At 40.0% G+C, this 24,946-nt stretch overlaps 1 protein-coding gene across 2 annotated transcripts in view; it reads left to right on the top strand.

Annotated features, from left to right (window-relative positions):
* The first annotated feature begins 3,932 nt into the window (after positions 1-3,932).
* Positions 3,933-24,946, top strand: part of UBE2W (ubiquitin conjugating enzyme E2 W) — a 37,111-nt gene continuing 16,097 nt past the window's right edge. The window contains exons 1-4 of one of the 2 annotated variants that reach the window (XM_063451323.1): positions 3,938-4,009; positions 9,282-9,348; positions 13,048-13,139; positions 22,857-22,959. In XM_063451323.1, coding sequence (XP_063307393.1) covers positions 9,334-9,348; positions 13,048-13,139; positions 22,857-22,959 — 210 coding nt within the window. In that variant the 5' untranslated portion in view covers positions 3,938-4,009; positions 9,282-9,333. Of the gene's footprint in view, positions 4,010-9,281; positions 9,349-13,047; positions 13,140-22,856; positions 22,960-24,946 lie in introns of both variants that reach the window. The other variant, XM_063451324.1, reaches the window with a different exon arrangement.

Genomic DNA, 24,946 nt, shown 5'->3' with positions numbered 1-24,946 from the left:
GGAACACTAGGAACAGAAGAGTGGTTGAAAATGGAAGATTTTATGGAAGTTCTGAGAGGGACTTACCCGTTTAGATATCTTAGTGTGTTAAAAGTATACCTGACTTGATAATGCTTGACCCCGGCTGACTCCTGGGTTCACTGTCTTTTGTGTATGTTTGTAATTTTGATGTATACTCTGTGAAGTAGTCATTTACATTTTGGTATTTCCTCACATGGATGCACTTTATGCTGTATGTAATTCAACTTTTAAATAAAAATTATAAAAATTAATATATAAATAAACAAAAAATACAATAGGAAGTGCAAGGTGGGAGATGGCCAAAAACCATGATAAGGCAGGGCTTGTACTGAAAATAGCTAGATAGCCGAATGTCCTCCATATGGAAAAAAAAATGATATGGATAAAAAACCTTTATTCAAATGGAGTATCCTCCCCTGGCTGTGGCTCACTTAGTCAAGTGTGCCCAGAGTGGACTGGGCAGTAAACCAGAATGGACTGGGCATTAAACCAGAGTGGAGAGGGCATTAAACCAGAATGGACTGGGCATTAAACCAGAGTGGACAGGGCATTAAACCAGAATGGACTGGGCTTTAAACCAGAATGGACTGGGCATTAAACCAGAATGGACTGGGCATTAAACCAGAATGGACTGGGCTTTAAACCAGAGCAGACTGGGCATTAAACCAGAATGGACTGGGCATTAAACCAGAATGGACTGGGCTTTAACCCAGAATGGACTGGGCTTTAAACTAGAGTGGACAGGGCATTAAACCAGAATGGACTGGGCATTAAACCAGAGTGGACTGGGCATTAAACCAGAATGGACTGGGCTTTAACCCAGAATGGACTGGGCTTTAACCCAGAGTGGACTGGGCTTTAACCCAGAATGGACTGGGCATTAAACCAGAGTGGACTGGGCATTAAACCAGAATGGACTGGACTTTAACCCAGAGTGGACAGGGCATTAAACCAGAGTGGGCTGGGCTTTAACCCAGAGTGGACAGGGCATTAAACCAGAATGGACTGGGCTTTAACCCCGAATATTCTGGGCTTTAAACCAGAATAGACAGGGCATTAAACCAGAATGGACTGGGCTTTAACCCAGAATAGACTGGGCTTTAAACCAGAATAGACAGGGCATTAAACCAGAATGGACTGGGCTTTAACCCAGAATGGACTGGGCTTTAACCCAGAATAGACTGGGCTTTAAGCCAGAGTGGACTGGGCTTTAAACCAGAGTGGACTGGGCATTAAACCAGAATGGACTGGGCTTTAACCCAGAGTGGACTGGGCTTTAAACCAGAGTGGACTGGGCATTAGCTCAGAATAGACTGGGCTTTAAACCAGAGTGGACTGGGCTTTAAACCAGAGTGGACTAGGCTTTAAACCAGAATGGACTGGGCTTTAACCCAGAGTGGACAGGGCATTAAACCAGAATGGACTGGGCTTTAACCCAGAGTGGACAGGGCATTAAACCAGAATGGACTGGGCTTTAACCCAAAGTGGACAGGGCATTAAACCAGAATGGACTGGGCTTTAACCCAGAATAGACTGGGCTTTAAACCAGAATAGACAGGGCATTAAACCAGAATGGACTGGGCTTTAACCCAGAATAGACTGGGCTTTAAGCCAGAGTGGACTGGGCTTTAAACCAGAGTGGACTGGGCATTAAACCAGAATGGACTGGGCTTTAACCCAGAGTGGACAGGGCATTAAACCGGAATGGACTGGGCTTTGACACAGAATAGACTGGGCTTTAAACCAGAGTGGACTGGGCATTAGCCCAGAATAGACTGGGCTTTAAACCAGAGTGGACTGGGCTTTAAACCAGAGTGGACTGGGCATTAAACCAGAATGGACTGGGCATTAAACCAGTGGACTGGGCATTAAACCAGAATGGACTGGGCTTTAACCCAGAGTGGACTGGGCTTTAACCCAGAATGGACTGGGCATTAAACCAGAATGGACTGGGCTTTAACCCAGAGTGGACAGGGCATTAAACCAGAGTGGACTGGGCTTTAACCCAGAGTGGACAGGGCATTAAACCAGAATGGACTGGGCTTTAACCCAGAGTGGACAGGGCATTAAACCAGAATGGACTGGGCTTTAACCCAGAATAGACTGGGCTTTAAACCAGGGGAGGGGGGGGGGGGGGGGGATGGGAATCATGGGTGAGTTCCCACACTTTTTTATCCAAGACTTGACCCCTGGCATTAACCCAGAATGGACTGGGCTTTAACCCAGAATGGACAGGGCATTAAACCAGAACGGACTGGGCTTTAACACAGAATGGACTGGGCATTAAACCAGTATGGACTGGGCTTTAACATAGAGTGGACAGGGCATTAAACCAGAAAGGACTGGGCTTTAACCCAGAATAGACTGGGCTTTAAACCAGAATAGACTGGGCTTTAACCCAGAATGGACAGGGCATTAAACCAGAATGGACTAGGCTTTAACATAGAGTGGACTGGGCATTAAACCAGAATGGACTGGGCTTTAACCCAGAGTGGACAGGGCATTAAACCAGAATGGACTGGGCTTTAACCCAGAGTGGACTGGGCTATAACCCAGAGTGGACAGGGCATTAAACCAGAATGGACTAGGCTTTAACATAGAGTGGACTGGGCATTAAACCAGAATGGACTGGGCTTTAACCCAGAGTGGACAGGGCATTAAACCAGAATGGACTGGGCTTTAACCCAGAATGGACTGGGCTTTAAACCAGAGTGGACTGGGCATTAAACCAGAATGGACTGGGCTATAACCCAGAGTGGACAGGGCATTAAACCAGAATGGACTGGGCTTTAACCCAGAGTGGACAGGGCTTTAAACCAGAGTGGACTGGGCATTAACCCAGAATAGACTGGGCTTTAAACCAGAGTGGACTGGGCATTAATCCAGAGTGGACTGGGCATTAATCCAGAATGGACTGGGCATTAATCCAGAATGGACTGGGCTTTAACCCAGAGTGGACTGGGCATTAATCCAGAGTGGACTGGGCATTAACCCAGAGTGGACAGGGCATTAAACCAGGTTGGACTGGGCTTTAACCCAGAGTGGACAGGGCATTAAACCAGAATGGACTAGGCTTTAACATAGAGTGGACTGGGCATTAAACCAGAATGGACTGGGCTTTAACCCAGAGTGGACAGGGCATTAAACCAGAATGGACTGGGCTTTAACCCAGAGTGGACTGGGCTATAACCCAGAGTGGACAGGGCATTAAACCAGAATGGACTAGGCTTTAACATAGAATGGACTGGGCATTAAACCAGAATGGACTGGGCTTTAACCCAGAGTGGACAGGGCATTAAACCAGAATGGACTGGGCTTTAACCCAGAATGGACTGGGCTTTAAACCAGCGTGGACTGGGCATTAAACCAGAATGGACTGGGCTATAACCCAGAGTGGACAGGGCATTAAACCAGAATGGACTGGGCTTTAACCCAGAGTGGACAGGGCTTTAAACCAGAGTGGACTGGGCATTAACCCAGAATAGACTGGGCTTTAAACCAGAGTGGACTGGGCATTAATCCAGAGTGGACTGGGCATTAATCCAGAATGGACTGGGCTTTAACCCAGAGTGGACTGGGCATTAATCCAGAGTGGACTGGGCATTAACCCAGAGTGGACTGGGCATTAATCCAGAGTGGACTGGGCATTAATCCAGAGTGGACTGGGCTTTAAACATATATAAAAAAAAAACACCCCCAAAAAAATTAAATAAAAGTTGTGGTGGATGTTAGATGAAGCTTGTCATCCAGGTTGAATTTGGGTCAATGGAGAGGCTGCTGGGGATTGTGCTGCAATGAGTAATACACAGCCTGCAGTGCGCATGCCCGGACACTAGAGGTCACCAAGCGTCGCAGCGCACAAGTAGAAACCCTTTTCCTAACCGCGCGTGCGCGCCGCCTACTTGTTGTGACGCGTGGGGGGTGTCACGTGCAACATGACGTCACATGAGGAGGGAGGGGGAGGGATCCCATCATGGCGTCAATGCAGGTGAGTGCTGCGCGAATTCATCACACCCGGCTGACCCCCTCACCCTCTGCCCCCCTCCCCCCGGTCGGACAGGTTAATGGCGGCCGCCGGTTTGTGTCCCTGAGTGAGGCTCCTGCTCCCTGCCCTAGCTGGCACTGCCTGCCCTCGCACTGCCCGGGTGCCCTTCACCTCCATGTAACGCACTGCGAGCCCTTCCCCACACTGCCACCGCCGGACTACAACTCCCGTGATGCTCTGCCGTTCCAAACCTGGGCAGGGCATGATGGGAGTTGTAGTTCTCCGTCACTGTAACCTTATAGGTGCCTTCTCCAACCGTCAGCCCACACGGTGTGAGCCAGCCAGCCCCTGCCTGCACAGCGCCCCGGCTCTGGGATGAGAGCTTCGTGGCCATAAACCATGACCTCAGGCCCTCCTGCTGACCTTTAGCAGCCATTACCAGCCAGCCAGCTTCCTATAATGGTACTGAGTATCCCCTGTCACCATGCAGCCTGCCTGCGGGGATCTCCATTGTCCTCATTCTGTCACCACAGGAGAGGACATCAGATAAATTACCCAACTGACAAAGCATCATGGGAGTTGTAGTTCTACAACAGGAGGCAATCTATCAACCACTAGCCATGTTATCATTGTGAGCCTCCACTGTCCTTTCCTTTGTCCTTCAGTCACTTAAGCTGTTAGTGTAAGGGTGGACAAAAGATAATACCCTCCTTGTAGAATACAACTCCCATGATGCTTTGTTAGGGTAAGGGTGGACAAAGGATAATACCCCCATTGTAGAATACAACTCCCATGATGCTTTGTTAGGGTAAGGGTGGACAAAAGATAATGCCCCCATTGTAGAATACAACTCCCATGATGCTTTGCTAGGGTAAGGGTGGACAAAAGATAATAAACCCATTGTAGAATACAACTCCTATGATGCTTTGCTAGGGTAAGGGTGGACACAAAAGATAATACCCCCATTGTAGAATACAACTCCCATGATGCTTTGCTAGGGTAAGGGTGAACACAAAAGATAATACCCCCATTGTAGAATACAACTTCCACGATGCTTTGTCAGTCTAAGGCTGGCAAAGCATTCTGGAAGCTGTGGTTCTGTAATTGCTGGAGTTCTACATTTTGGCAGCATTTACTTAATATATTTCACTAACTTTTATGGTGTCCCCTTCCTCTATCCTGAATTTAGGGCTGGGCTCTGCCTGCCCTACAAGTTGTTGAGTATATGTCATAGCACAGTTGTCACAGTTTCTCTATTTACCTTTTGAAGACAGTAATGAGGAAGTTACATTTAATAATGCTGCAGTGTTAGTGTTTCAAGCATAGACTGATGAGTAAGAGGACATGCGTGTAGAGAGCTACCACCACCATGATATATTTACAATACTAATCATTTTAGAATGCCATGAGCATCATTAATGCCAGTCATTTGTCTGGCACTTAATGGGCTGTGTAAGATAGGGTTTTAGAAGCAAGATTAGTTAAGTAATCGAGTTAAGAGTTTAAATAATTTGTTTTTAAATTAAAGCAGGCCATTAGCTGAGAAGTTAAATAAAGTCATGACCCTATTATTTGCGATTTCATATTCTTATTCTTTATGGTTGCAAATGTTGAGATTGCTGAACATCTGCTGATATTGCCTGCTATCCAAGCATCTATTGTTGATTCTAATTGTTTTTCATTTTAGAAGTGGTAGGGGAGGAGGATGGAAAGCAAAAATATTAATTTAGTTATATAACGCATTCTTATATCCCACCCCATGCCATCTGAAATGGTTTCTGATCTTTACACATGACCTGCCTTGAAAAGTTTCACTTCCTTTGGTAGAATTATTTACTTCTGTTAACCCGTCTACAATGTAGCTAGATATGAAAAGAAGTGTGTGTGTGTGTGTGTGTGTGTATATATATATATATATATATATATTTATTTATTTTTTTGTTTGTTTCTAACACACAATATTGTTTGTTTTGCATTTGTCAGTTATTGGATGGTGTAAAAGATTTTTCTGAAATGTTTCTTGCATTCTTCTGTACGATTTTTTTTTTTTGTTATATGTAAAAAAAAATAAAAAATACGTGCAGATTGCTTTCTCTCCTTTCATAATCAACCACTCTTATTTGGCATTTGCATTGGAATGTTATTCAGTTTGGCAATGCAGATTGAGTTAAAAAGTCTGTGGTGCATAGAGTCCCTTTGTCACTAAACATGATGCACAACTGCAACAATTTGCTAAAAAAAAAACAAAAAACCATTGCTGTAGTTTTAATAGTGCTCCATGGACCTTTGATATCAAAGGAAATGGCTTATTCAACCCTTCCTGTAATCCTTTGTAATGAGTGGAATTGTGGCTGGAGACTAAATGTAGAATCCCATAAACACCTGCCATATCCCTTCAGATATTTGCACATACTAATTTATTACCAGTTGAAACAAAACTTTCTGCTTTCATATTTTAGGCACTTACCTGCATTTACCATTGTGCCAATAAAAAAATGTGGAAATCATTCTTGATTGATTTTTGCTCAATTAAATTTCCCTTTAAATGTAATAGTTAAATGGACACTGTTCAGTGTTAAGTGTTTTTTTTAAGCAGTTTACCCCTAAATATGTGTCACTGTTCACCCACAGCCCAGTCCCTACTGGAGGTATGGCTAACACACTTCCTTCTATCCATACCAATTTATACCAGAAATGGGAGCTGTGATAGGATGAAGGCACTCAGTTTACATTCCCAGTCAATCACAGCCATCATTTGCTGCTTAGGCTATTGCTGAGTCCCAGCAGCACAGAGGGGATAGGCTGCTGGGGACTCTCATTTTTCATTAACACTAAAAATGGTTAAGTACTGAATAGTATAATGGTACCTGGGGTCTCCAGGCACTATAATCGGTGCAATGAGATGAAGCCGTTACGATGCCTACAGTGTCCCTTGAAGGGCAAGTTTAGAGTAACTATAGTTTCAAGTTAATGCCAGAATACTATGCTTGTAAATAACCCAGTTTTTTTCATGAGTACCTAACTTTATGTACTTTAAAGTAAATTTTAGGCATTTTTCACCACCCTTTTTCCTGCAAAGGAACATGAATTCGGTTCATTAATATGTACCTTATCCTCAGGTGCTATAAATATGTCAACCAGTGCCTAAAGCAACATTCTATGAACTATTGTTTTCAGTGACATTTCCATAGAAACTTTCTGTGCTAGAGTCTGTGTAGACATGCTGGGACTTATTAACTGAACAGTGAACTGAGTGTGAATTGAAAGCCGAATTGCAAAATTCGGCTACAGCTAATTTGGAAATTTTTTTTTTTAGTGCAACTTTACATTTTCCCCCCAAAAAAACCTTTCATTTGACACAGTTCAGTTAATAAAACCTGCACTGTTGTCAAACCTGAATTTCTGTTATACAAGTCGCTTTGCTTGCAAAATGACATGGATTTCAAGAGTTTTTTCTTTCTTATCGAATTCACCAAGTAATAAGTTGGGATTGTTACAAAACAAGGTTGACATGCAGGTGATGAGGCTCCTGGTCAAATGAGCTTACAGGCTAAAGGTGTAGAATTACACAAAATCTGAAAGTGCAGTCTGTCCAGTGGGAAGATTGATAACTCAGTGTATGAACAAGGCATGTTAGGTAAACATGCTTTTAACTTATGTAGACAAGACACTTATGTAGACAAGACTTGTTTCCCTCCCACCCTCGTGGCCCCCCTCCCGCTGGGCTGAAGGGGTTAAAACCCCATCAGCCACTTACCTTTCTCAAACCACCCATGAAAATTGCGGAAGCGGCCTCTGGTGTTTGTCAGTGAGACAGCCACTAGAGGCTGGATTAACCCTCAGTGTAAACACAGAAGTTTCTCTGAAACTATATTTTTAGCTGTAGAGTTAAAACTAGAGGGACCTGGCACCCAGACCACTTCATTGAGCTGAAGTGGTCTGGGTGCCTATAGTGGTCCTTTAAGCCGGATCTTTCCCTTAATGAAAATTTGCTAATAAAGTCCCTAATAAGGATTAAATGGATGAGGCAGTATTTCATCTGGACACACTTTAAATCGCTCCATCCCTCCCTTCTATTCAAATCTGTTTGAAATTGTCCACAAAGTGTTTTCAAGAATACCAGCGGGTGCATTGAAATGTTTTGAATAAGTGCTCTGTTGTCAATGTCTAAATTTTGTATGTAGGGTTCCCAGTTCCCAGGCAAAATTTTGTAACCTATTTACGTCATGCTTCATGAGGATCAGTGGTAAAATTTGTAGTTGGTTAACTGTTTGTTTGATTTTAGGGAAGAGTATGTATTTTAAGTGGCATGCCCTACCCAAGATAGTGAGGGGAAAATGCTTTTATCCCTGGAGCTGAGCTCCAAATTGTTGCAGAACTGTGGAGATATTAAATTTATATAGGCCATTTTCCGATCTAGGAATCAAGACTCAGGTATTTTATGTGAATTTCGGACCATTGAACAGTGTTTAGTATTGGGGAAGTTTGTTGTGGGTGGGGTCTGATGCCTCTCTGCATATTTAGTTTTCCAGTGGCCTGCAAATCTTGTAAAACAGGATTGGGTGCCTACCCTAAGGAAAACTGCAGACAACACTACAAACAATAGAAAATAGTCCAAAATATCCGATTCATCCCCCATCCACCTTTATACAGCTAATATTGTACTTTTAGTTTTTAATACATTGTTTGATAAGTAATGTTTCACAATAGCAAATCACTTACAAGTGTTAAAACCAATAAAGAGAAATATACTCGATAAAGGCAGTTAAAAGAAATAAAAACAATGTTAAAAGTTATCTATACTAAATGCATTGACTAGATAACTATAACATTTACTTTTAATTCAGGTGTTTGGGAGAAGCAAGTGATATAATCTTGTGTAATTAGTTTTTCAGTTGGTTTGTGGTTTATTCTTTTAAAATATATATATTTTTAAATGTTATATACAAAAAAGACAACAGAGTATACATAAGGAAATATTGTTTGGGGGCAGCAATTTGCAACAAAGGAACCAGAACGATTTCTATGACAGCTGTAGCATAGTCATGAAATCCTTTGATAGCACTGCATGGTGTCTGCTCCAGTACTAAAAAGGTGTGTCTATGTGTGTATATATAATGTTTCTCTTTGAAATAGCTGACATTTGAGTATAATTATAATTGCCATGTAGTGTTCAGTATACTCTGGCATTCAGAAGTAAAACAGCCCTGTTTACCACTAATGTGAGGGTGGACCTTGTCCACTTAAGGTAACTAATACATTTTCATCTTAACAGAAATTCCATAGATAGAGATACTTACGTGAAGTTTGCTTGAGCCACTACAAATATGGATGCTTCAACGGTAAGGGCAGAGATCTTATATTGATTTTTCATGTAATAATAGAGACCAAAAAAATAGCTTTAAAGACAATCTGTGATCTGTCTGGGATTTACACCATTGAATTAAATATTGAAAATCTCCTATGTAAACCTTTTTTGAATGAGAGACACTCTTTTGTTTTGAATGTATATATGTAAAAACAAAAGTAAATGACATCATAAATTAGTTTAGAGAATTCAAATGCTGAAGAGAAATAGAAACATTGTTTTATTGGTCCTCTACTCTATTTTTTGTATGCTAAATGACCGGTGCAAGAACAGTTTATAACAATGGTTGACAGTGATCTAAAATAATGGTGTAGTTTCAGGATAAAGACGTGGATTTCTACATTCGACCTTATGTTCTCACACCTTGTAAATACATATTTCTTAAAATGTATTTATAAGTAAACATAACATAAAAAAAAAACTCGGAAACTATAGTTCTGCATAAAGATTGACAATTTTAGTGATGTGTGAAACAGTTCATTATCATAAAATGTATGAATCAGTGTAGACTATATCTAAGCAACAATAATATTTTAGGAGAGTTAGCCCCTCCTTGTCCTTGGTATTTTGGAGCTCAAGGATCTATGGGTGTAATATATATTTTTGGATATGTTGAACAATTGTATGTTTGTCCTTTTTTTCCCTGATATTATGTGACTTACAACTAGCAGATGACTTTACCGTTTGTGGTATTGTATCATTCGTATGTAACCACAGCTGACTGGCTGGAGAGATCTCTGCATGCCATCTATTGGGGAAAAAAGTAACTATGCTTTTTGAAATTTGGCCCCCCCCCCCCTATTTTTTTTGTTTTTATTTGTTTTTTGTTTGTTTGTTTTATGGTGCTGTAGGTTTGTATTTCTTCTAAACTGTATTCTCTGCTTTATTTTTAATGCTATCACACATGACTTTTGAGTCTGCTTTGCAACCCTCAATGTATTAACTATTGGAGATAGTAGGGCTGTGTGCTGCTGATGGTAAATGTAAACTGGGTTAACCAATCTGAAGAAATCCCAGAACAATTTATTTTTGTCTTACAAATGAGCAAAATTTCACAGGGCCTGATGAAACCTTTGCTTCTTGTGTCCTTAGTGGATTGCATGTACAAATTCATGAGACAAGCATGTGAATGATTGCAAAATATTGCATAAACAGAGCATTCAAATATTTTATTCGAACAGGAGAAGCGGTTTATTGAATGAAGGCAGATCTTGTTATACTAACAAGATATGGCACTCACAGGAAGAAAACGTTTAAAAAAGGAAAAGTTACCATTTAAAAAAAAATAAAAATACATTCACAAAACCCTGTATGTTTTGATATACTAGGATTTTTCAAAGTGCTCATTACAAAAGGGTAAATAGAAAATATACTAGTAAATGGAAAAAATGATTGAGTAAATAAAAAAGCAGAGAGTGCATTTTTTTTTTAAATAAAAAACTAAATTTTGCAGGAATATTTGAAGGAAAGAAGTATTTATCACTTCCAGCACCACTCTTCCTCTCCTTATTGCATTCCTTTGTCATTGATTTTTTTTTTTTTTTTAAATACTATTTGCATCTAGTATTCCTATTTGCTTTACATGATATTGCCAAGGCAAACTATCCTCAGTAGAAGTCTGCACACTGTAGGGAGCCTATGTATATATTTAGCTGTCGTAGAAACCATTGTTAATCACATTCTATTACAACTCTGCATTTGCAAAAGCATGGGATTATGTGTTGAAGTATAGTCTTCTTGGTAACAAACAAGTACTTATTGCCTTAAAGACTGACTGCAATATTCTTTAAATGTCTTACTGTGCCACAATTTGATAAGGAAATTGTATTTTAATTACTTTATTTTTCTTTTCATTTCTAAAACTTCTGTAAAATATATTTGCATTTTGTATTGCTTGGCTCAAAACGTTTGTTGTCTGTACCTACTGTATGTTAATGTGATATATAAAGGATTTTGTTAACACTATTGTTGTCATACTGTTGTCATACCAACATTAGACAAGGAAATTCATATTAAATGTGACACGGGCATTGGACTGATAACAAAAAAAAAGCACTATTGATCTGAGGTCTAGGAATGTGTGAGGCTGGAGAAGCCTTAATCTCTTATTTTCTATAGGGCTCAACTTGCCCAGACTCTCAAATTGATGTCCCCACAAGGTGGTAATAGTTGGGTGGACATTAAAGGATCACTATAGGGTCAGGAACACAAACATGTATTCCTGACACTATAGTGTTAAAACCACCATCTAGCCCCTTGTGCCCCTCATGCCTCCATAAATATAGCAAAATCTTACTGTATTCAAGCCTGAAGCTGTAACTCTGCATGCTGTCTGCTGACATCATCAAAAGTGAATGCCTGATCCAATCACAATGCTTCCCCATAGGATTGGCAGAGACTGACAAAGCGGCAGATCAGGGGCAGAGCCAGTACAATTCAAACACAGCCCTGGCCAATCATCATCTCCTCATAGAGCTGAATTGAATCAATGAATCTCTATGATGAAAGTTCAGTGTCTGCATGCAGAGGGTTGAGACACTGAATGTTTGGATGCATTTTAGGCAGCCATGACCCAGGAAGGATCTCTAACATCCATCTAAGGAGTGGCCAGTGAAGTTATCACTAGGCTGTAATGTAAACACTGCATTTTCTCTGAAAAGACAGTGTTTACATCAAAAAGCCTGAAGGTAATGATTCTACTCACCAGAACAAATTCAATAAGCTGTAGTTGTTCTGGTGACTATAGTGTCCCTTTAATTTCAAAATGCAAGTCGGTTAAGATGTGAAATGGGAATGCAAAGAATAGCAGCCGAAGAGCTGCTAGTCACAAGAAACTGAAAAGAGAAAACAAATTTGTAACCAGGAAAACAATGACAGTTCTAAAAGTACTGTCTCAACTAGGCTAAATGCATATTGGGAAAGGAAGAAGAGAGCTGACATTTAGACAATAGAGTTCCTTTAAATTTTTCACTTCTGGGAATCGTCGCACATTTTACCTTGAAATCCGTTAAAGGGATACTCCAGAGTGCAGTTATTATTTATGGAACACCAACATATTCTGCAGCACTTCATGGTTGGCTTATAAAGTGGCAAATAAGTGACACAATAATGCAAACACAAAGAAGAGGTTCAGAGAACACTGCTCAAACACTCTTGCATTTTAGGAGGAAGTGTATAAGAACATATTCAAGGGGACGAGAGATCATCATTTATGAAGCCTGTAGCTAGTTAAACAGGATTTCTAATAAATATTAGTTGTCAACATTCTACTGGTAGAAAGTAATAGCATCATGAACAATATGCTTGGTACAAAGAGGAAATGAGGGTAGGTGTAAGGAGCAACCCCCCTGCTCCCCCCTCCCCCCTACCTTTTTATTAGTGGGATCAGATATGACAAGAGAGCATGTGAAGCAGTTTCATATATCACATACAAATAACACATTGAGCAAAACATTTTTATTTTTTTTACTTTTAACTAAAAAATTAATAATACGCTCAGCAGAAGTAGCTGTATCCTAACCTTCACATTGTACCTACCTGGTCTCTGGATTAACAGACTAATGCTAATTAACACATCGTCATACTAATATATGGCTAAAGAGTGCTGTTTTCTCATGTGTTTTGTTTGTTATTAAATATGCTTATCACTAATGATTTGCCGGTTCTCTTACAGAAGCGGCTCCAGAAGGAACTGATGGCTTTGCAGAATGAGCCACCGCCTGGGATGACTTTAAATGAAAAGAGTGTTCAGAATTCCATTACACAGTAAGTAAAACAAAATGGTTTAACAATGCAATTGAAACCATTTTTGTTAATTTATAACAGTAAGACAGCTGTATACACTTAAATGGACTCTGTAGGCACCCAGTCCACTTCAGCTAATTTAAGTTGTCTGGGTGCTGTGACCTTTTTGCAGCTCTAAGTCTGCTCTCTGTGACTGTCTAACAGACCGCCACTAGAGGGCTTGTGGACCTCCTGCGTCAGATTTTCCCCATAGGAAAGCATTGGATAATGCTGTCCTATGGGGAAGTCTAGTGCGTGCGGCCATTGCCGCGCATTAGGTCTCCCCCGCTGGCTGACGGTGGGGGAGGAGCGTGGGCGGAGCCTGACCCAGCGCCGGGGTCATCGGCGCTGGATTTAGGTAAGTGGCTGAAGGGGTTTTAACCCCTTCAGCCCTGCCGGAGGGGGGGACCTATTAACCCTGTAGTACCAGATAAACGACTTTGTTTTTCCTGGCACTATAGGATCCCTTTAGGCGTGCACTCCTTGAAACCATATTATACTAAATATTCTATTATAACAATATATTATATTAAACTGGCTGTTTTTTTCGACATATGTGTGTGCATATGTATATGCTTTTTTTTTTTTTCTTTTTCTTAACCTCTGAATGAACCTTCACATCCCTGACAAAATGTGATAACTCTAAATTAATAGAGTGATAACTCTAAATTAATAATATGTCCAATGAACAAAATACTCCTCTGTCAGATTCCAGTTTTATGAAACTGGAAAATTATGCTCAAAAAGAGAGTATGTAACAAAAGACAAAGCACCAGGAGCAGGTATGGTCGTCAGGTAGTGTAAGCCATTGTAGTATTATAGTTCTCACAATGCCTTGGACAGGAGGAGTTTAGAGGCCTCAGATCCGGCATGTGGGTTAGTCAGTGTGGAGACGTCTTGTTAGTTGGACAACAGGTGGGTGGGCTGCTGCAGTATAAGAAACATTAGCCTTCACCCCTGCTAGCTAAAAGCAGGGCGTTGATGCTTCCTTGGCACAGGCACACAAAAACTGGACAATTGAATGGCATTGACAATTGATGGAAAGATCTCAATTTCTGGCGTGACATGCAGATGCTAGGGTCCATATTTAACAGATTTGAATCCATGGATCAGTTTTACCTTTTATCAACAGCTCAGTCTGGTGGTGGTGACATATTTTTGTGTGAATATTTTCATGGTACACATTAAGCCCTTTAATAAAAACTGAGCATTGTTTCAATTCAAAAGCCACAGGATTGTTGCCGACCATTTGCATCCCTTTATGGCTGTTATGGTACTTTTTCAGTAAACCAAAATGTTTAAGTGTCTATCTGTTCCTGTCCAAATTAAAGAGAATTGAATTGCGTATATACGCTGAAGTAATTCAGTCTGACACACGGAGTTCAGGTTAAAATAACTTCGAGGAAATTTATTGGCAAGTGCAGAATCAGAGGGCGCGCAGGCCCTTTTAAGAGACATTTTCGTCATCATTGATTATCAAGATATCAGTGAATAAACATCATTAATTGGATTAATTGTTAAGTGTCTGGGTTAGTGTCCACCTATCAATATAATTAATTGGATCAAAAGCTAAGTGGTTAGTTCCGTGTCCACCCACCAAGAGGTGGTACTTTTTCGGACACGGGTGGGGGACAAGGGGTCTTGAGCGTCATTTTACTCGGTTGGTGATGTCAAATCTCGTGGTTAGGTGCAAGGTCTCTTATGAATAGAACATTTCATTACTACTGTGTTCTCATGGCCTTTAAATTATACTATGTTGCGAGTTAGGGGAAATTCAACAGTTCCTGGGTTAGTCATATCCTTATGGAGAATACAGTCTTTGTCTATTATATTAGATGTGCTGAGAAATACTGTCATGTAATGTAGTTTTCATATGAAGAAGTCAGGTTATGAGGACAAAATGGAGGATTTGTCACAGTATCAGGTTAATACAGAGTTAGAGCAGCAATTCAATATAAATACAATAAGATTTTTTTAATAATTCTACATCATGGCCACAGCCTATCCATCATCCAGTGGTAACTATCCACTATGTCAGAATATGTCGTCTCAGGCTTATTCCATGAACATAATGACTTCAGTGTACTCTTGTAACTTCATCTGTCTGTAGATCTTGATGAAATATGATGGAAAGGAGGATTTTCAGCTTGAATGTGTAGCTGACAATTTAACGATTACCAAAGCATGATCTTTCACTGACCTTCAAACATGTATTACCAAAAGCTCTCCATTTCTAAATCTAGATTCCATTTAAACATATGCTTTTCAGGATAAAATGTGAAGAAGAGAATTCATATATACTGTCATTGTTTTTTTTGTTTTTTTAACCAAAACTAATGCTTTATATTACATGTTGCTATATAAAGTCTCTGAAAGTCACATGGCATTAATGGGTTAAATCGTTCTCTCTTGTCCAGCTCAATTTATGAAGACTGTACTCACTATAACAATGTCATCTCATTGAAGTAATTGTTATAGTGCCTACAGTTGTTCCCCCTTCTTAACTGACCCAGATAGTTAGGTTTGGAAGCATGCCTACAAGCCCTCTTTACAAGAGAGACCTGTAAACTCTCTAACCATGCATACTGTGATATCTCGTGAGCATGTGCAGTGTAGTCATGATCTGCATGCAATGATTCTCTGTGACAGAATCATTGGTGGATTGTGGCGAGTCCTCCTCTATGACCTCACATGACTAGGAGCTGGAGAAAAGGTTAGTAAATTCTCTCTTCTTATTTTGTTATGCTCATAGGTAGGGAGCATGGAAATAGGGACAGTGATACTATAGTGTTCATTTAGCTGTTATGTAATGTGGACATTTGTTTGGGTCCCCACTTTGCTGAGTGCTAGTGAAACTGTTAGTATGGTATCCTTGTATTATGTAGAAGATAGACAGTGTACAGACCTTTCACTAGCCAAACATGTAACTGATGTAATGGAGTAACTGTCCTTGGTTCGAGGAAGGGTAACAATGAGAAATAATGTTTGTTTATATTTGTTTTGTACCCAAGCCAAAACCATCCAGTCATTTGGTAGAAAACGCCCTTTGTTTACTGTTAATTTGAGTAATTATTTTCTTCCTTGCAATGGTATAGAGATACAGGCACTAATTTCATTAACTAAATGTGACTAGATGTTTCTTATACAGCCCTTATCCAGAGCCCCTTGATTTAAAGAAAAAAAGGTAGTATTATCCTACCCTATATTATAATTCAGCCCTGTGGTCTTGCTGGGATCACAATGTGCTTGTTTTGTTCATTTTACTTTTTCTGTATGTACACGTTATAATGGGAAACACAATTGTTATGTTTGACCCTTAATATAATTAAAATAAAAAAACTATTTATTTTGAATGATAGACCGTTCCTTAGTAGGTTAAGATTCAGGGACCTACTTAAAATAAAAATGTTTAAAAAACACAAAACTCCTAAAATTCACTGCTGTCATACTTTCCTCAGGTGCAATCATCATGACTTATTCAGATACTTTTTACAGAGAGACATTGAGGACCTACTGCATTTGTGCATCAATCGTATGTCATCGTGCCAACAAAATGCTTTGATTGCCAGTGCATCTGTGTTAGTACAGAGTGACAAGCCTCTCTCAATATATTCTATGGTGAAAACTGGAGAACCACTTGCAAGAGAGTTCTGTCTATTAAATGTCACTCGGTTATCATCACTGAGCTTTATATCAGCAATTGGCTGACAGGGGGTGAGGAACTGTATATAATAGAGGGTAATCTAAAAAATTATGTTTTGGGGGTTTCTGTATCTCTCATGGGATTAGTCTATGTGACAGGCTACAATTCTCTCTAATAATGGCTTTTGCAAGCAAAAATCAAGATCTACCGGTACTTTCTTTTCATCTTCTGCTCTGTGGTTTTAGCCCTTGTATTCATGACCATTCTTATTTTGTGCTCACTTTTTTCTCTTGACTTAATAAAGTATGTAATCCCTTCAGCAGTCTAGTACCCATTCCAGGCATTGCACAGCTTCAAAGAAATGCGTCTGACTGGCAACATCGTGTATTTATTGATTTTGACAATGACCTTCCTACATGGATACAATGTACTTTTTCTGAATTTCTAAAATATGCAGAGCGATAATGCCCATTCACTTCCATTATATAAAATTTGGCTTCTTCAGAAACAGTAACACATTGATATTTTTCAGGTCTTAAACGGACTCTCCATTGCCAGGAAAGCAATCCGTTTTCCTGGCACTGCAGGTCCCCTCTCCCTCCCACCTCCAATCCCCGGTTGCAGAAGGGGTGAAAACCCCTTCAGTGACTTACTAGAGGCATCGACGATGTCCCTAGCTACCGCTTCATCATGCGGGGAGACCTAATGCATTGCCTCGCATGCGCATTAGACCTCCCCTTTCCTATGGGGATTTTAGCGACGCTGGAGGTCCTCACACAGCGTGAGGACGTCCAGCGACGCTATAGCACAGAAAACCTGTGCTATGAATCACGAAGTGGTCTAGGTGCCTGGAGTGTCCCTTTAACCCCTTAAGGACCAAACTTCTGGAATAAAAGGGAATTATGACACGTCACACATGTCATGTGTCCTTAAGGGGTTAAAGGAATTTCCTGAATGGGTTGGTGTTACACAATGTACACATGTGCCCCCAGATAGATCGTACACTTTTCACTGTAAATAGGCATTTTATTGCTATGCTCAGTGTAGTTGCTGAAACTGTTTATATGAATGCTAGTTTGAGAAAATTAGTAATTAACCATGGCACCTCAGATATTCCTGCTCAACAAAAAAAATAGTCCAGCACTCTACCTTAGTAATCACCTATTTCTGCATCAACATATTGAAAAACCCTATTAAATGTGTTAAAACCTTCCATGAATCTTGTCAGCGAGATCCTTCTCGCTACTTCCATGCCCTGTTTGTCGTTGGGCTGCATCATCCGTGGTCCATTTGCTTGGAACATTTCACTGACTTAGGCTGCATGCGCACCTTTTAACTAATTTTACATACTTTGCCTGACATTGGCCATTGAATATGAAGAATTTTTAAAAATGTTTATAACAATTATATTTTGTTGCGCTAAAGGCAAGAATGACATTTCCTCTTTAAATATTCTAATCAAATGTGAGTATCCTTGTTTATTTTTATATATTGTTTGTGTGTATTAAACTCCTGCAAACAGGAATTCCTTAATCCACCATGACCACTACTGCTTAAAATTGGTTACTCCAAACACTATGACCCCTTCTTCTTTTAAAAGAAGTCTTGGTGGTAGGAATCTGCATGTGCATATTGTCTGCTGGTGCCAGACGTTATTAGCTTCTACTCTTGCAGGGAGTGTGCGTGAAAAGGGAAACTTCAATGTCCCCTCCCTTGGTGCATTCCCTTCCCGCCTCCCTCCATTTGCATTTCCACTGTTATTGTTAAACATAGAAACATAGAATGTGACGGCAGATAAGAACCATTCGGCCCATCTAGTCTGCCAAGTTTTCTAAATACTTTCATTAGTCCCTGGCCTTATCTTATAGTTAGGATAGCCTTATGCATATCCCACGCATGCCTAAACTCCTTTACTGTGTTAACCTCTACCACTTCAGATGGAAGGCTATTCCATGCATCCACTTCCCTCTCAGTAAAGTAATACTTCCTGGTATTATTTTTAAACCTTTGCCCCTCTAATTTAAGACTATGTCCTCTTGTTGTGGTTTTTCTTCTTTTAAATATAATCTCCTCCTTTACTGTGTTAATTCCCTTTATGTATTTAAATGTTTCTATCATATCCCCCCTGTCTCGTCTTTCCTCCAAGCTATACATGTTAAGATCCTTTAACCTTTCCTGGTAAGTTTTATCCTGCAATCCATGAACCAGTTTAGTAGCCCTTCTTTGAACTCTCTCTCTAAGTTATCAATATCCTTCTGAAGATATGGTCTCCAGTACGCCAAGTGAGGTCTCACCGGTGTTCTATACAATGGCATGAGCACTTCCCTCTTTCTACTGCTAATACCTCTCCCTATACAACCAAGCACAAGGGACACTATAGTCACCTGAACAACTTTAGCTTAATGAAGCAGTTTTGGTGTATAGAACATGCCCCATCAGCCTCACTGCTCAATCCTCTGCCATTTAGGAGTTAAATCCCTTTGTTTATAAACCCTAGTCACACCTCCCTGCATGTGACTTGCACAGCCATAAACACTTCCTGTAAAGAGAGCCCTATTTAGGCTTTCTTTATTGCAAGTTCTGTTTAATTAAGATTTTCTTATCCCCTGCTATGTTAATATCTTTCTAGACCCTGCAATAGTCTCCTGTATGTGATTAAAGTTCAATTTAGAGATTGAGATACAATTATTTAAGGTAAATTACATCAGTTTGAAAGTGAAACCAGTTTTTTTTTTTTTTTTTCATGCAGGCTCTGTCAATCATAGCCAGGGGAGGTGTGGCTAGGGCTGCATAAACAGAAACAAAGTGATTTAACTCCTAAATGACAGTGAATTGAGCAGTGAAATTGCTGGGGAATGATCTACTAAAACTGCTTTATTTAGGTAGTTATTTAGGTGACTATAGTGTTCCTTTAAGAATAATGATTTCCCTCCCTTGTACACCCCCACTCCTTCCCCAGCTCAGAGTGTGTGCATGCTTTCTGAGCGGGTGAGAACCGTCCTATCAAATGCTTGAGTAGGCGTGACCGTTTTGCATTTTGGCTTTTTCTTCAATAATTTTTAAAGTCTGTCTGTGATTAGAAGGATAATGGTATTAACCATTTGCAAGTGGTTCTCTAGAGAAGAATGACTGAAATGAAAGATTATATTCTGTTCATGGTTGAGGTATTCATTTTATCCATAGGTCATTATAACAAAGCCAGATCCATTTATGAAACCAATAGGATATCTCTCTGGGGTGCACCTACCCAAACTGCATCTGTTCCTCCTTTTGCATCCCTACCGAGGCAGAGAGCCCCTCGAGGCACTGCCTTGCAGGATCAGGCACGAATGCAGAGGGTCGCTCGCCGCAAGCGGCGTGTCCCAACCAGCCCTCCCCACTGACTTGGTCAGTGGAAATACGCTGCTGGCTCTCATACAGGCCTGGGGCTTGCCGAGAATCTTGCTCTGGTATCGTCCCATATCTGTCCGCCTGGACTTTATCAAAGGCACATCAACTCTGCCACTCATGGGGATCGGCTGATCTGGGCACTGGGCCTGCTACCTGAGTTCCAGCTAGACCAAGGCAGCTGCTATACATATTTTGCAAGGAGATTTATCTGAATACTTAATCTTTCTTTTTTTTATTTTTATTATTCTAGTGCAGTGAGCTAAATCATTGATAAATCCAGTGGTTCATTCTCCTACTAGTAATATCAGTCAGCCTGCTACATTCCTGTTTATATAAAACCTAGTAGGTAGTAATTAGCATATTTAACGCCTAGCCTGTTAATCTACATCCGGTCTGGATTAGCGTGTCCTCCCACTATATTCTTCAATAGCATGTTGTTGTTTATTACTTTATAAAATTGTGCCAGAATTTTGATTGTCACAACCTGTACATTTGTGTATGTCTGTATTCCTTGATATTGCTGTTGTGGCATTACAAGGCAGCGTGTTATTTTGTGCAAAAATAAAGAATAATAAAATAAAAATTACAGGAACGATAGGTTGAAGAGGTTTTTTTTTTTTGTTTTTCTTTATACTAACCACGGTGTTTTGACAATCATTTTGAAAATATAGTGACTAATGTACATTGTTTAGGGGAGGCTAAAAGGCTATAAAAAATATGTGATTATCTTTAGAGGGTGGGCAGAGTACGGAATCCTTGGAACTTTGGTCCACTGGTTATGGTGCAAAAAGTCTTTGGGAATTGTGGGTTGCTTTAGATGTTTTTTTTTTTTTTGTTTATTTGTTACTCCAAGTTAAACTGGAGTCTACAAGAGGCTACTAGCAAGCTTTATCTTTCATTTAAAAACAATATCTGTTCGGATTATATTCTAAAAACTTTGACACTCTTCTTCACCTCCAACCTTGTATTTTATAATTTCTTTTTTTTTTCTACTGACATACTTCATTACTTAACCTACTTTTTTCAAACTACTAGGTGTGTAAGCAAATATCAAGATAGCTGTAGAGAATAATTAAGTTGTCAGTTTAAAGCTATAAAACATACTGTAATGAGTAAGGCTTGTAACTTTGGAAAACATCTAATTACAGGTTGTCATGGACGTAATCCAAACTTGCACTGCCTTTCTACCTTGATGCTTGTCTCACAATACGTGACTTGTAGTGGCAGTGGGAAGGCTAATCAGATCATAGAACAGTCAGTATGTTTGTTAAAGGTGGATACATGCGGTTATGTTGTGTTTCACTTATGACTGACATCGATTCCAAAATAATTGATAAATCCATGCAGCCAACAAAAATGATTATTTTGCAGTTTTGAAGGCTGTATTGAATTAACACTTTTATAATTTATGTAGCACACAACTGACTGACCTGGGTGTTGCAGATGAATTCACGTCACTGCTAGTGCAGAAAGTGTGCTTGGATTTGAAATATTGATGTTTTCATACAGTAAATTTTTAATTTCTTTCTGATAATATGCTTTCCAGAGGCTAGGCTAATCGTTCATAACATTTTTGATAGGGGCTTAAATATTTCTCACATTTGCTTAGTCTTCAGTAATATTTGACATAGCAAATTCGGCAACATTCCTTCATCAGACTCTTCCAAGTGTCAGTGGGTCTCCAGTGCCACAAGCGAAACTATGCTGCTACAGAATGTATACTTTAAAGGGACACTATAGTCACCAGAACAACTACAGCTTATTGCATTTGTTCTGATGAGTAGAATCATTACCTTCAGGCTTTTTGCTGTAGACTCTCTTTTCAGAGAAAATGCAGTGTTTACATTACAGCCCAGTGATAACTTCACTGGCCACTCCTCAGCTGTTAGAGATCCTTGCTGGGTCATGGCTGCCTAAAATGCATCCAAACATTCAGTATCTCCTCCCTCTGCATGCAGACACTGAACTTTCCTCATAGAGATTCATGCATTCAATTCATTTCTATGTGGAGATGCTGATTGGCCAGGGCTGTGTTTGAATCATGCTGGCTCTGCCCATGATCTACCTCCTTGTCAGTCTCAGCCAATCCTATGGGAAAGCACTGTGATTGGATAAGGCTACCACTTCAGATGATGTCAGAAGATTGCTTGTTTTTTTGAAGCAAACAGCATGCAGATCTACAGCTTCTGGTTTGAATACAGTAAGATTTTGCTATATTTATGGAGGCATGAGGGGCCCAGGGGTGCTAGACGGTGGTGTTAACACTATCGGGTCAGGAATACATGTTTGTGTTCCTGACCCTTTAGTGATCCTTTAAAGTCATTAATCTCGATCCACTGTAATAGCATGAAGCTCTGCTTTTGGGTCTTGGCCGAGTGCTTAAGAACCACAGGTTTTAGTAGCTATCTGTCCAGACCTTGTGGTTTTTGGTATGTCTAATTTACATGAGTTTTTTTATTTTATTTATTTTTTTTTACACTTGCCAATATAGTCCAGAGAAGTGTACTGTTGAAACCTAAACACATATTTGTGACGCAGGGTTAGGGCTACACACAAGAATGATGGGGGTCATATTAAAACAGTCATGCCCTCGTAGAAAAAATAAATATGCACAGTTTCATATTTTCTAACTGGTTTTGTACATGTCTGTGTTTGGTATGTTTTAGGTGGATTGTAGACATGGAAGGTGCACCGGGAACATTATATGAAGGAGAAAAATTCCAGCTTCTATTTAAGTTCAGCAGCCGATATCCTTTTGATTCTCCTCAGGTACTGTGTAGCCCAATATGTGAAGCACTTAAAATAATTTCTTGAATTGGGTGTGAGTGGGAGGCATGACTTTGGATTTCTGGGAAAAGCAATGGTGGTCTCGTTCATTGTTTGTCATTTTCTCTTGGCAAAATTAAACGTTTGTGGTTTTGTTTTTTTTATGTTTTGCTTCAACGGTTTTGCATTCAGAGCTATGTGAGATTTGTCTTCCAAATCATGGCCACTAATCTTTAATCTGTTTAAAATAATATTGATATATATTTTAAAATGCTTTATTAAAAATATTAGTTAATTTCAAGCTGAACTTTTTGTACTCCATTGTTTAAATGTGGGAAATGTTTTTTAGTTTACTCTCAGCAGAAGACTTCCTCCTATCTCCATTCAGGGTCCAGCAATCACTTATTTGTAAAATCGAGCAGCTGCAAGAGGTGTTAAGCAGAAATGTGTTGACCAATACTGTAGTAGTTAAAACGATATTAGATATTTAAAGAAACGCTATAGGGTCAGGAACACAAACATGTATTCCTGAACCTATAGTGTAAAACCCACCATTAAGGTGGCTTGGCCCCCTTCTCCCCCCAGCCCCCTTAGAAAAGGTGGAAACTCACCTTATTTCCATCGCCGTGTTTGTCCTGTTCCTGATCCGCCTCCTTGATGACATCATCAGAATTGCCGATTTTTAGCCAATCCAATGCTTTTCCATAGGGAAAACATTGGATTGGCTAAAATCGGTATGGGGCGGGGCCAAAATTAGCACTTGAATCAATGCATCTCTATGAGGAAAATTCAGCGTCCCCATGCAGAGCGTGGAGATGCTGAATGGCAGAGGATTGGCCACTTGTGGTGTCCCTAGGGGCAATGTAAACACTGCCTTTTCTCTGATAAGGCAGTGTTTGCATGAGAATGCCTGCCTGAAAGCAATGATTTTACTCACCAGAACAACTACATCAAGCTGTAGTTGTTCGTGTGATCATAGTGTCCCTTTTAAAGATGTGGTGGACAAATATTTCTTTCCTTTAAATAGTCAAACTGTTTTAACCCTTTAGGGATTTATTCGACCATATTGTAGTGAATTACAAACCAAGTTTAAAAACTTGGGGGGAAATAGAAAATTATTTCCAAATCAATATGTTGATATTTTAAATTAAAATAATTTTACTAATCAAATTTCATAGATGATAAAAACATATTTAGAGCACTCTAGCACAATAAATCTTGGGCTGGGCTAATACCTCAATGCAATCACTTAATGCTGAAAGTGGAAATCCATCACACATGACAAATGTTATACATGTTAAAAAATAAAATAAAAAATAAACTCGAGTCATGCGTAGGAAATAAAGTCTAGACACACATCTGCCACTACTTTCTATGGTAATTGCTATTCAAAGCATAATGCTGGGAGATTTTACTTGCCTTGGATAATATGTGATGGTTAACCCTTGGCTCTACAGCTGTTGGGGCTAGCTGGCTCAGCAGCATGGGAACTGTCCATAATAGTAGTTTAACCATTAGACGTGTAGGCAGTGTCTGCAATAAGTGTTCTTCTATAAACATAGCAGTTTCAGAGAAACTGCTATGTTTATAATAGGGTTAATCCAGCCTCTAGTGGTTGTCTCATTGACAGCCGCTAGAGGCGCTTCAGGGCTTCTCACTGTGATTTTCACAGTGAGAAGACTCCAGCGTCCATAGGAAAGCATTTAGAATGCTTTCCTATGGACTGACTGAAGGCGCGCGTGGCTCGTGCTGCGCATGCGCATTCAGCCGATGACGAGGAGGAGGAGAGTCCCCCGCCTGGCGCTGGAAAAATAGGTAAATTAAACCCCTTCCACCCCCTAGAGCCCGGCGGGAGGGAGGCCCTGAGGGTGGGGGCATCCTCAGGGCACTATAGTGCCAGGAAAACTAGTGTTTTCCGGGCACTATAGTGGTCCTTTAAAATCAAGATTATCATGTAAGTAAACCTTAGGGTGTTTTTGAAAAAATAAAC

Source organism: Pelobates fuscus, chromosome 4 (assembly GCF_036172605.1).
Source record: "Pelobates fuscus isolate aPelFus1 chromosome 4, aPelFus1.pri, whole genome shotgun sequence".
In the NCBI taxonomy this organism is placed as follows: domain Eukaryota; kingdom Metazoa; phylum Chordata; class Amphibia; order Anura; family Pelobatidae; genus Pelobates; species Pelobates fuscus.
The sequence above is the reverse complement of the archived record's forward strand: the minus strand, read 5'-3'. Positions and strand labels throughout refer to the sequence as shown.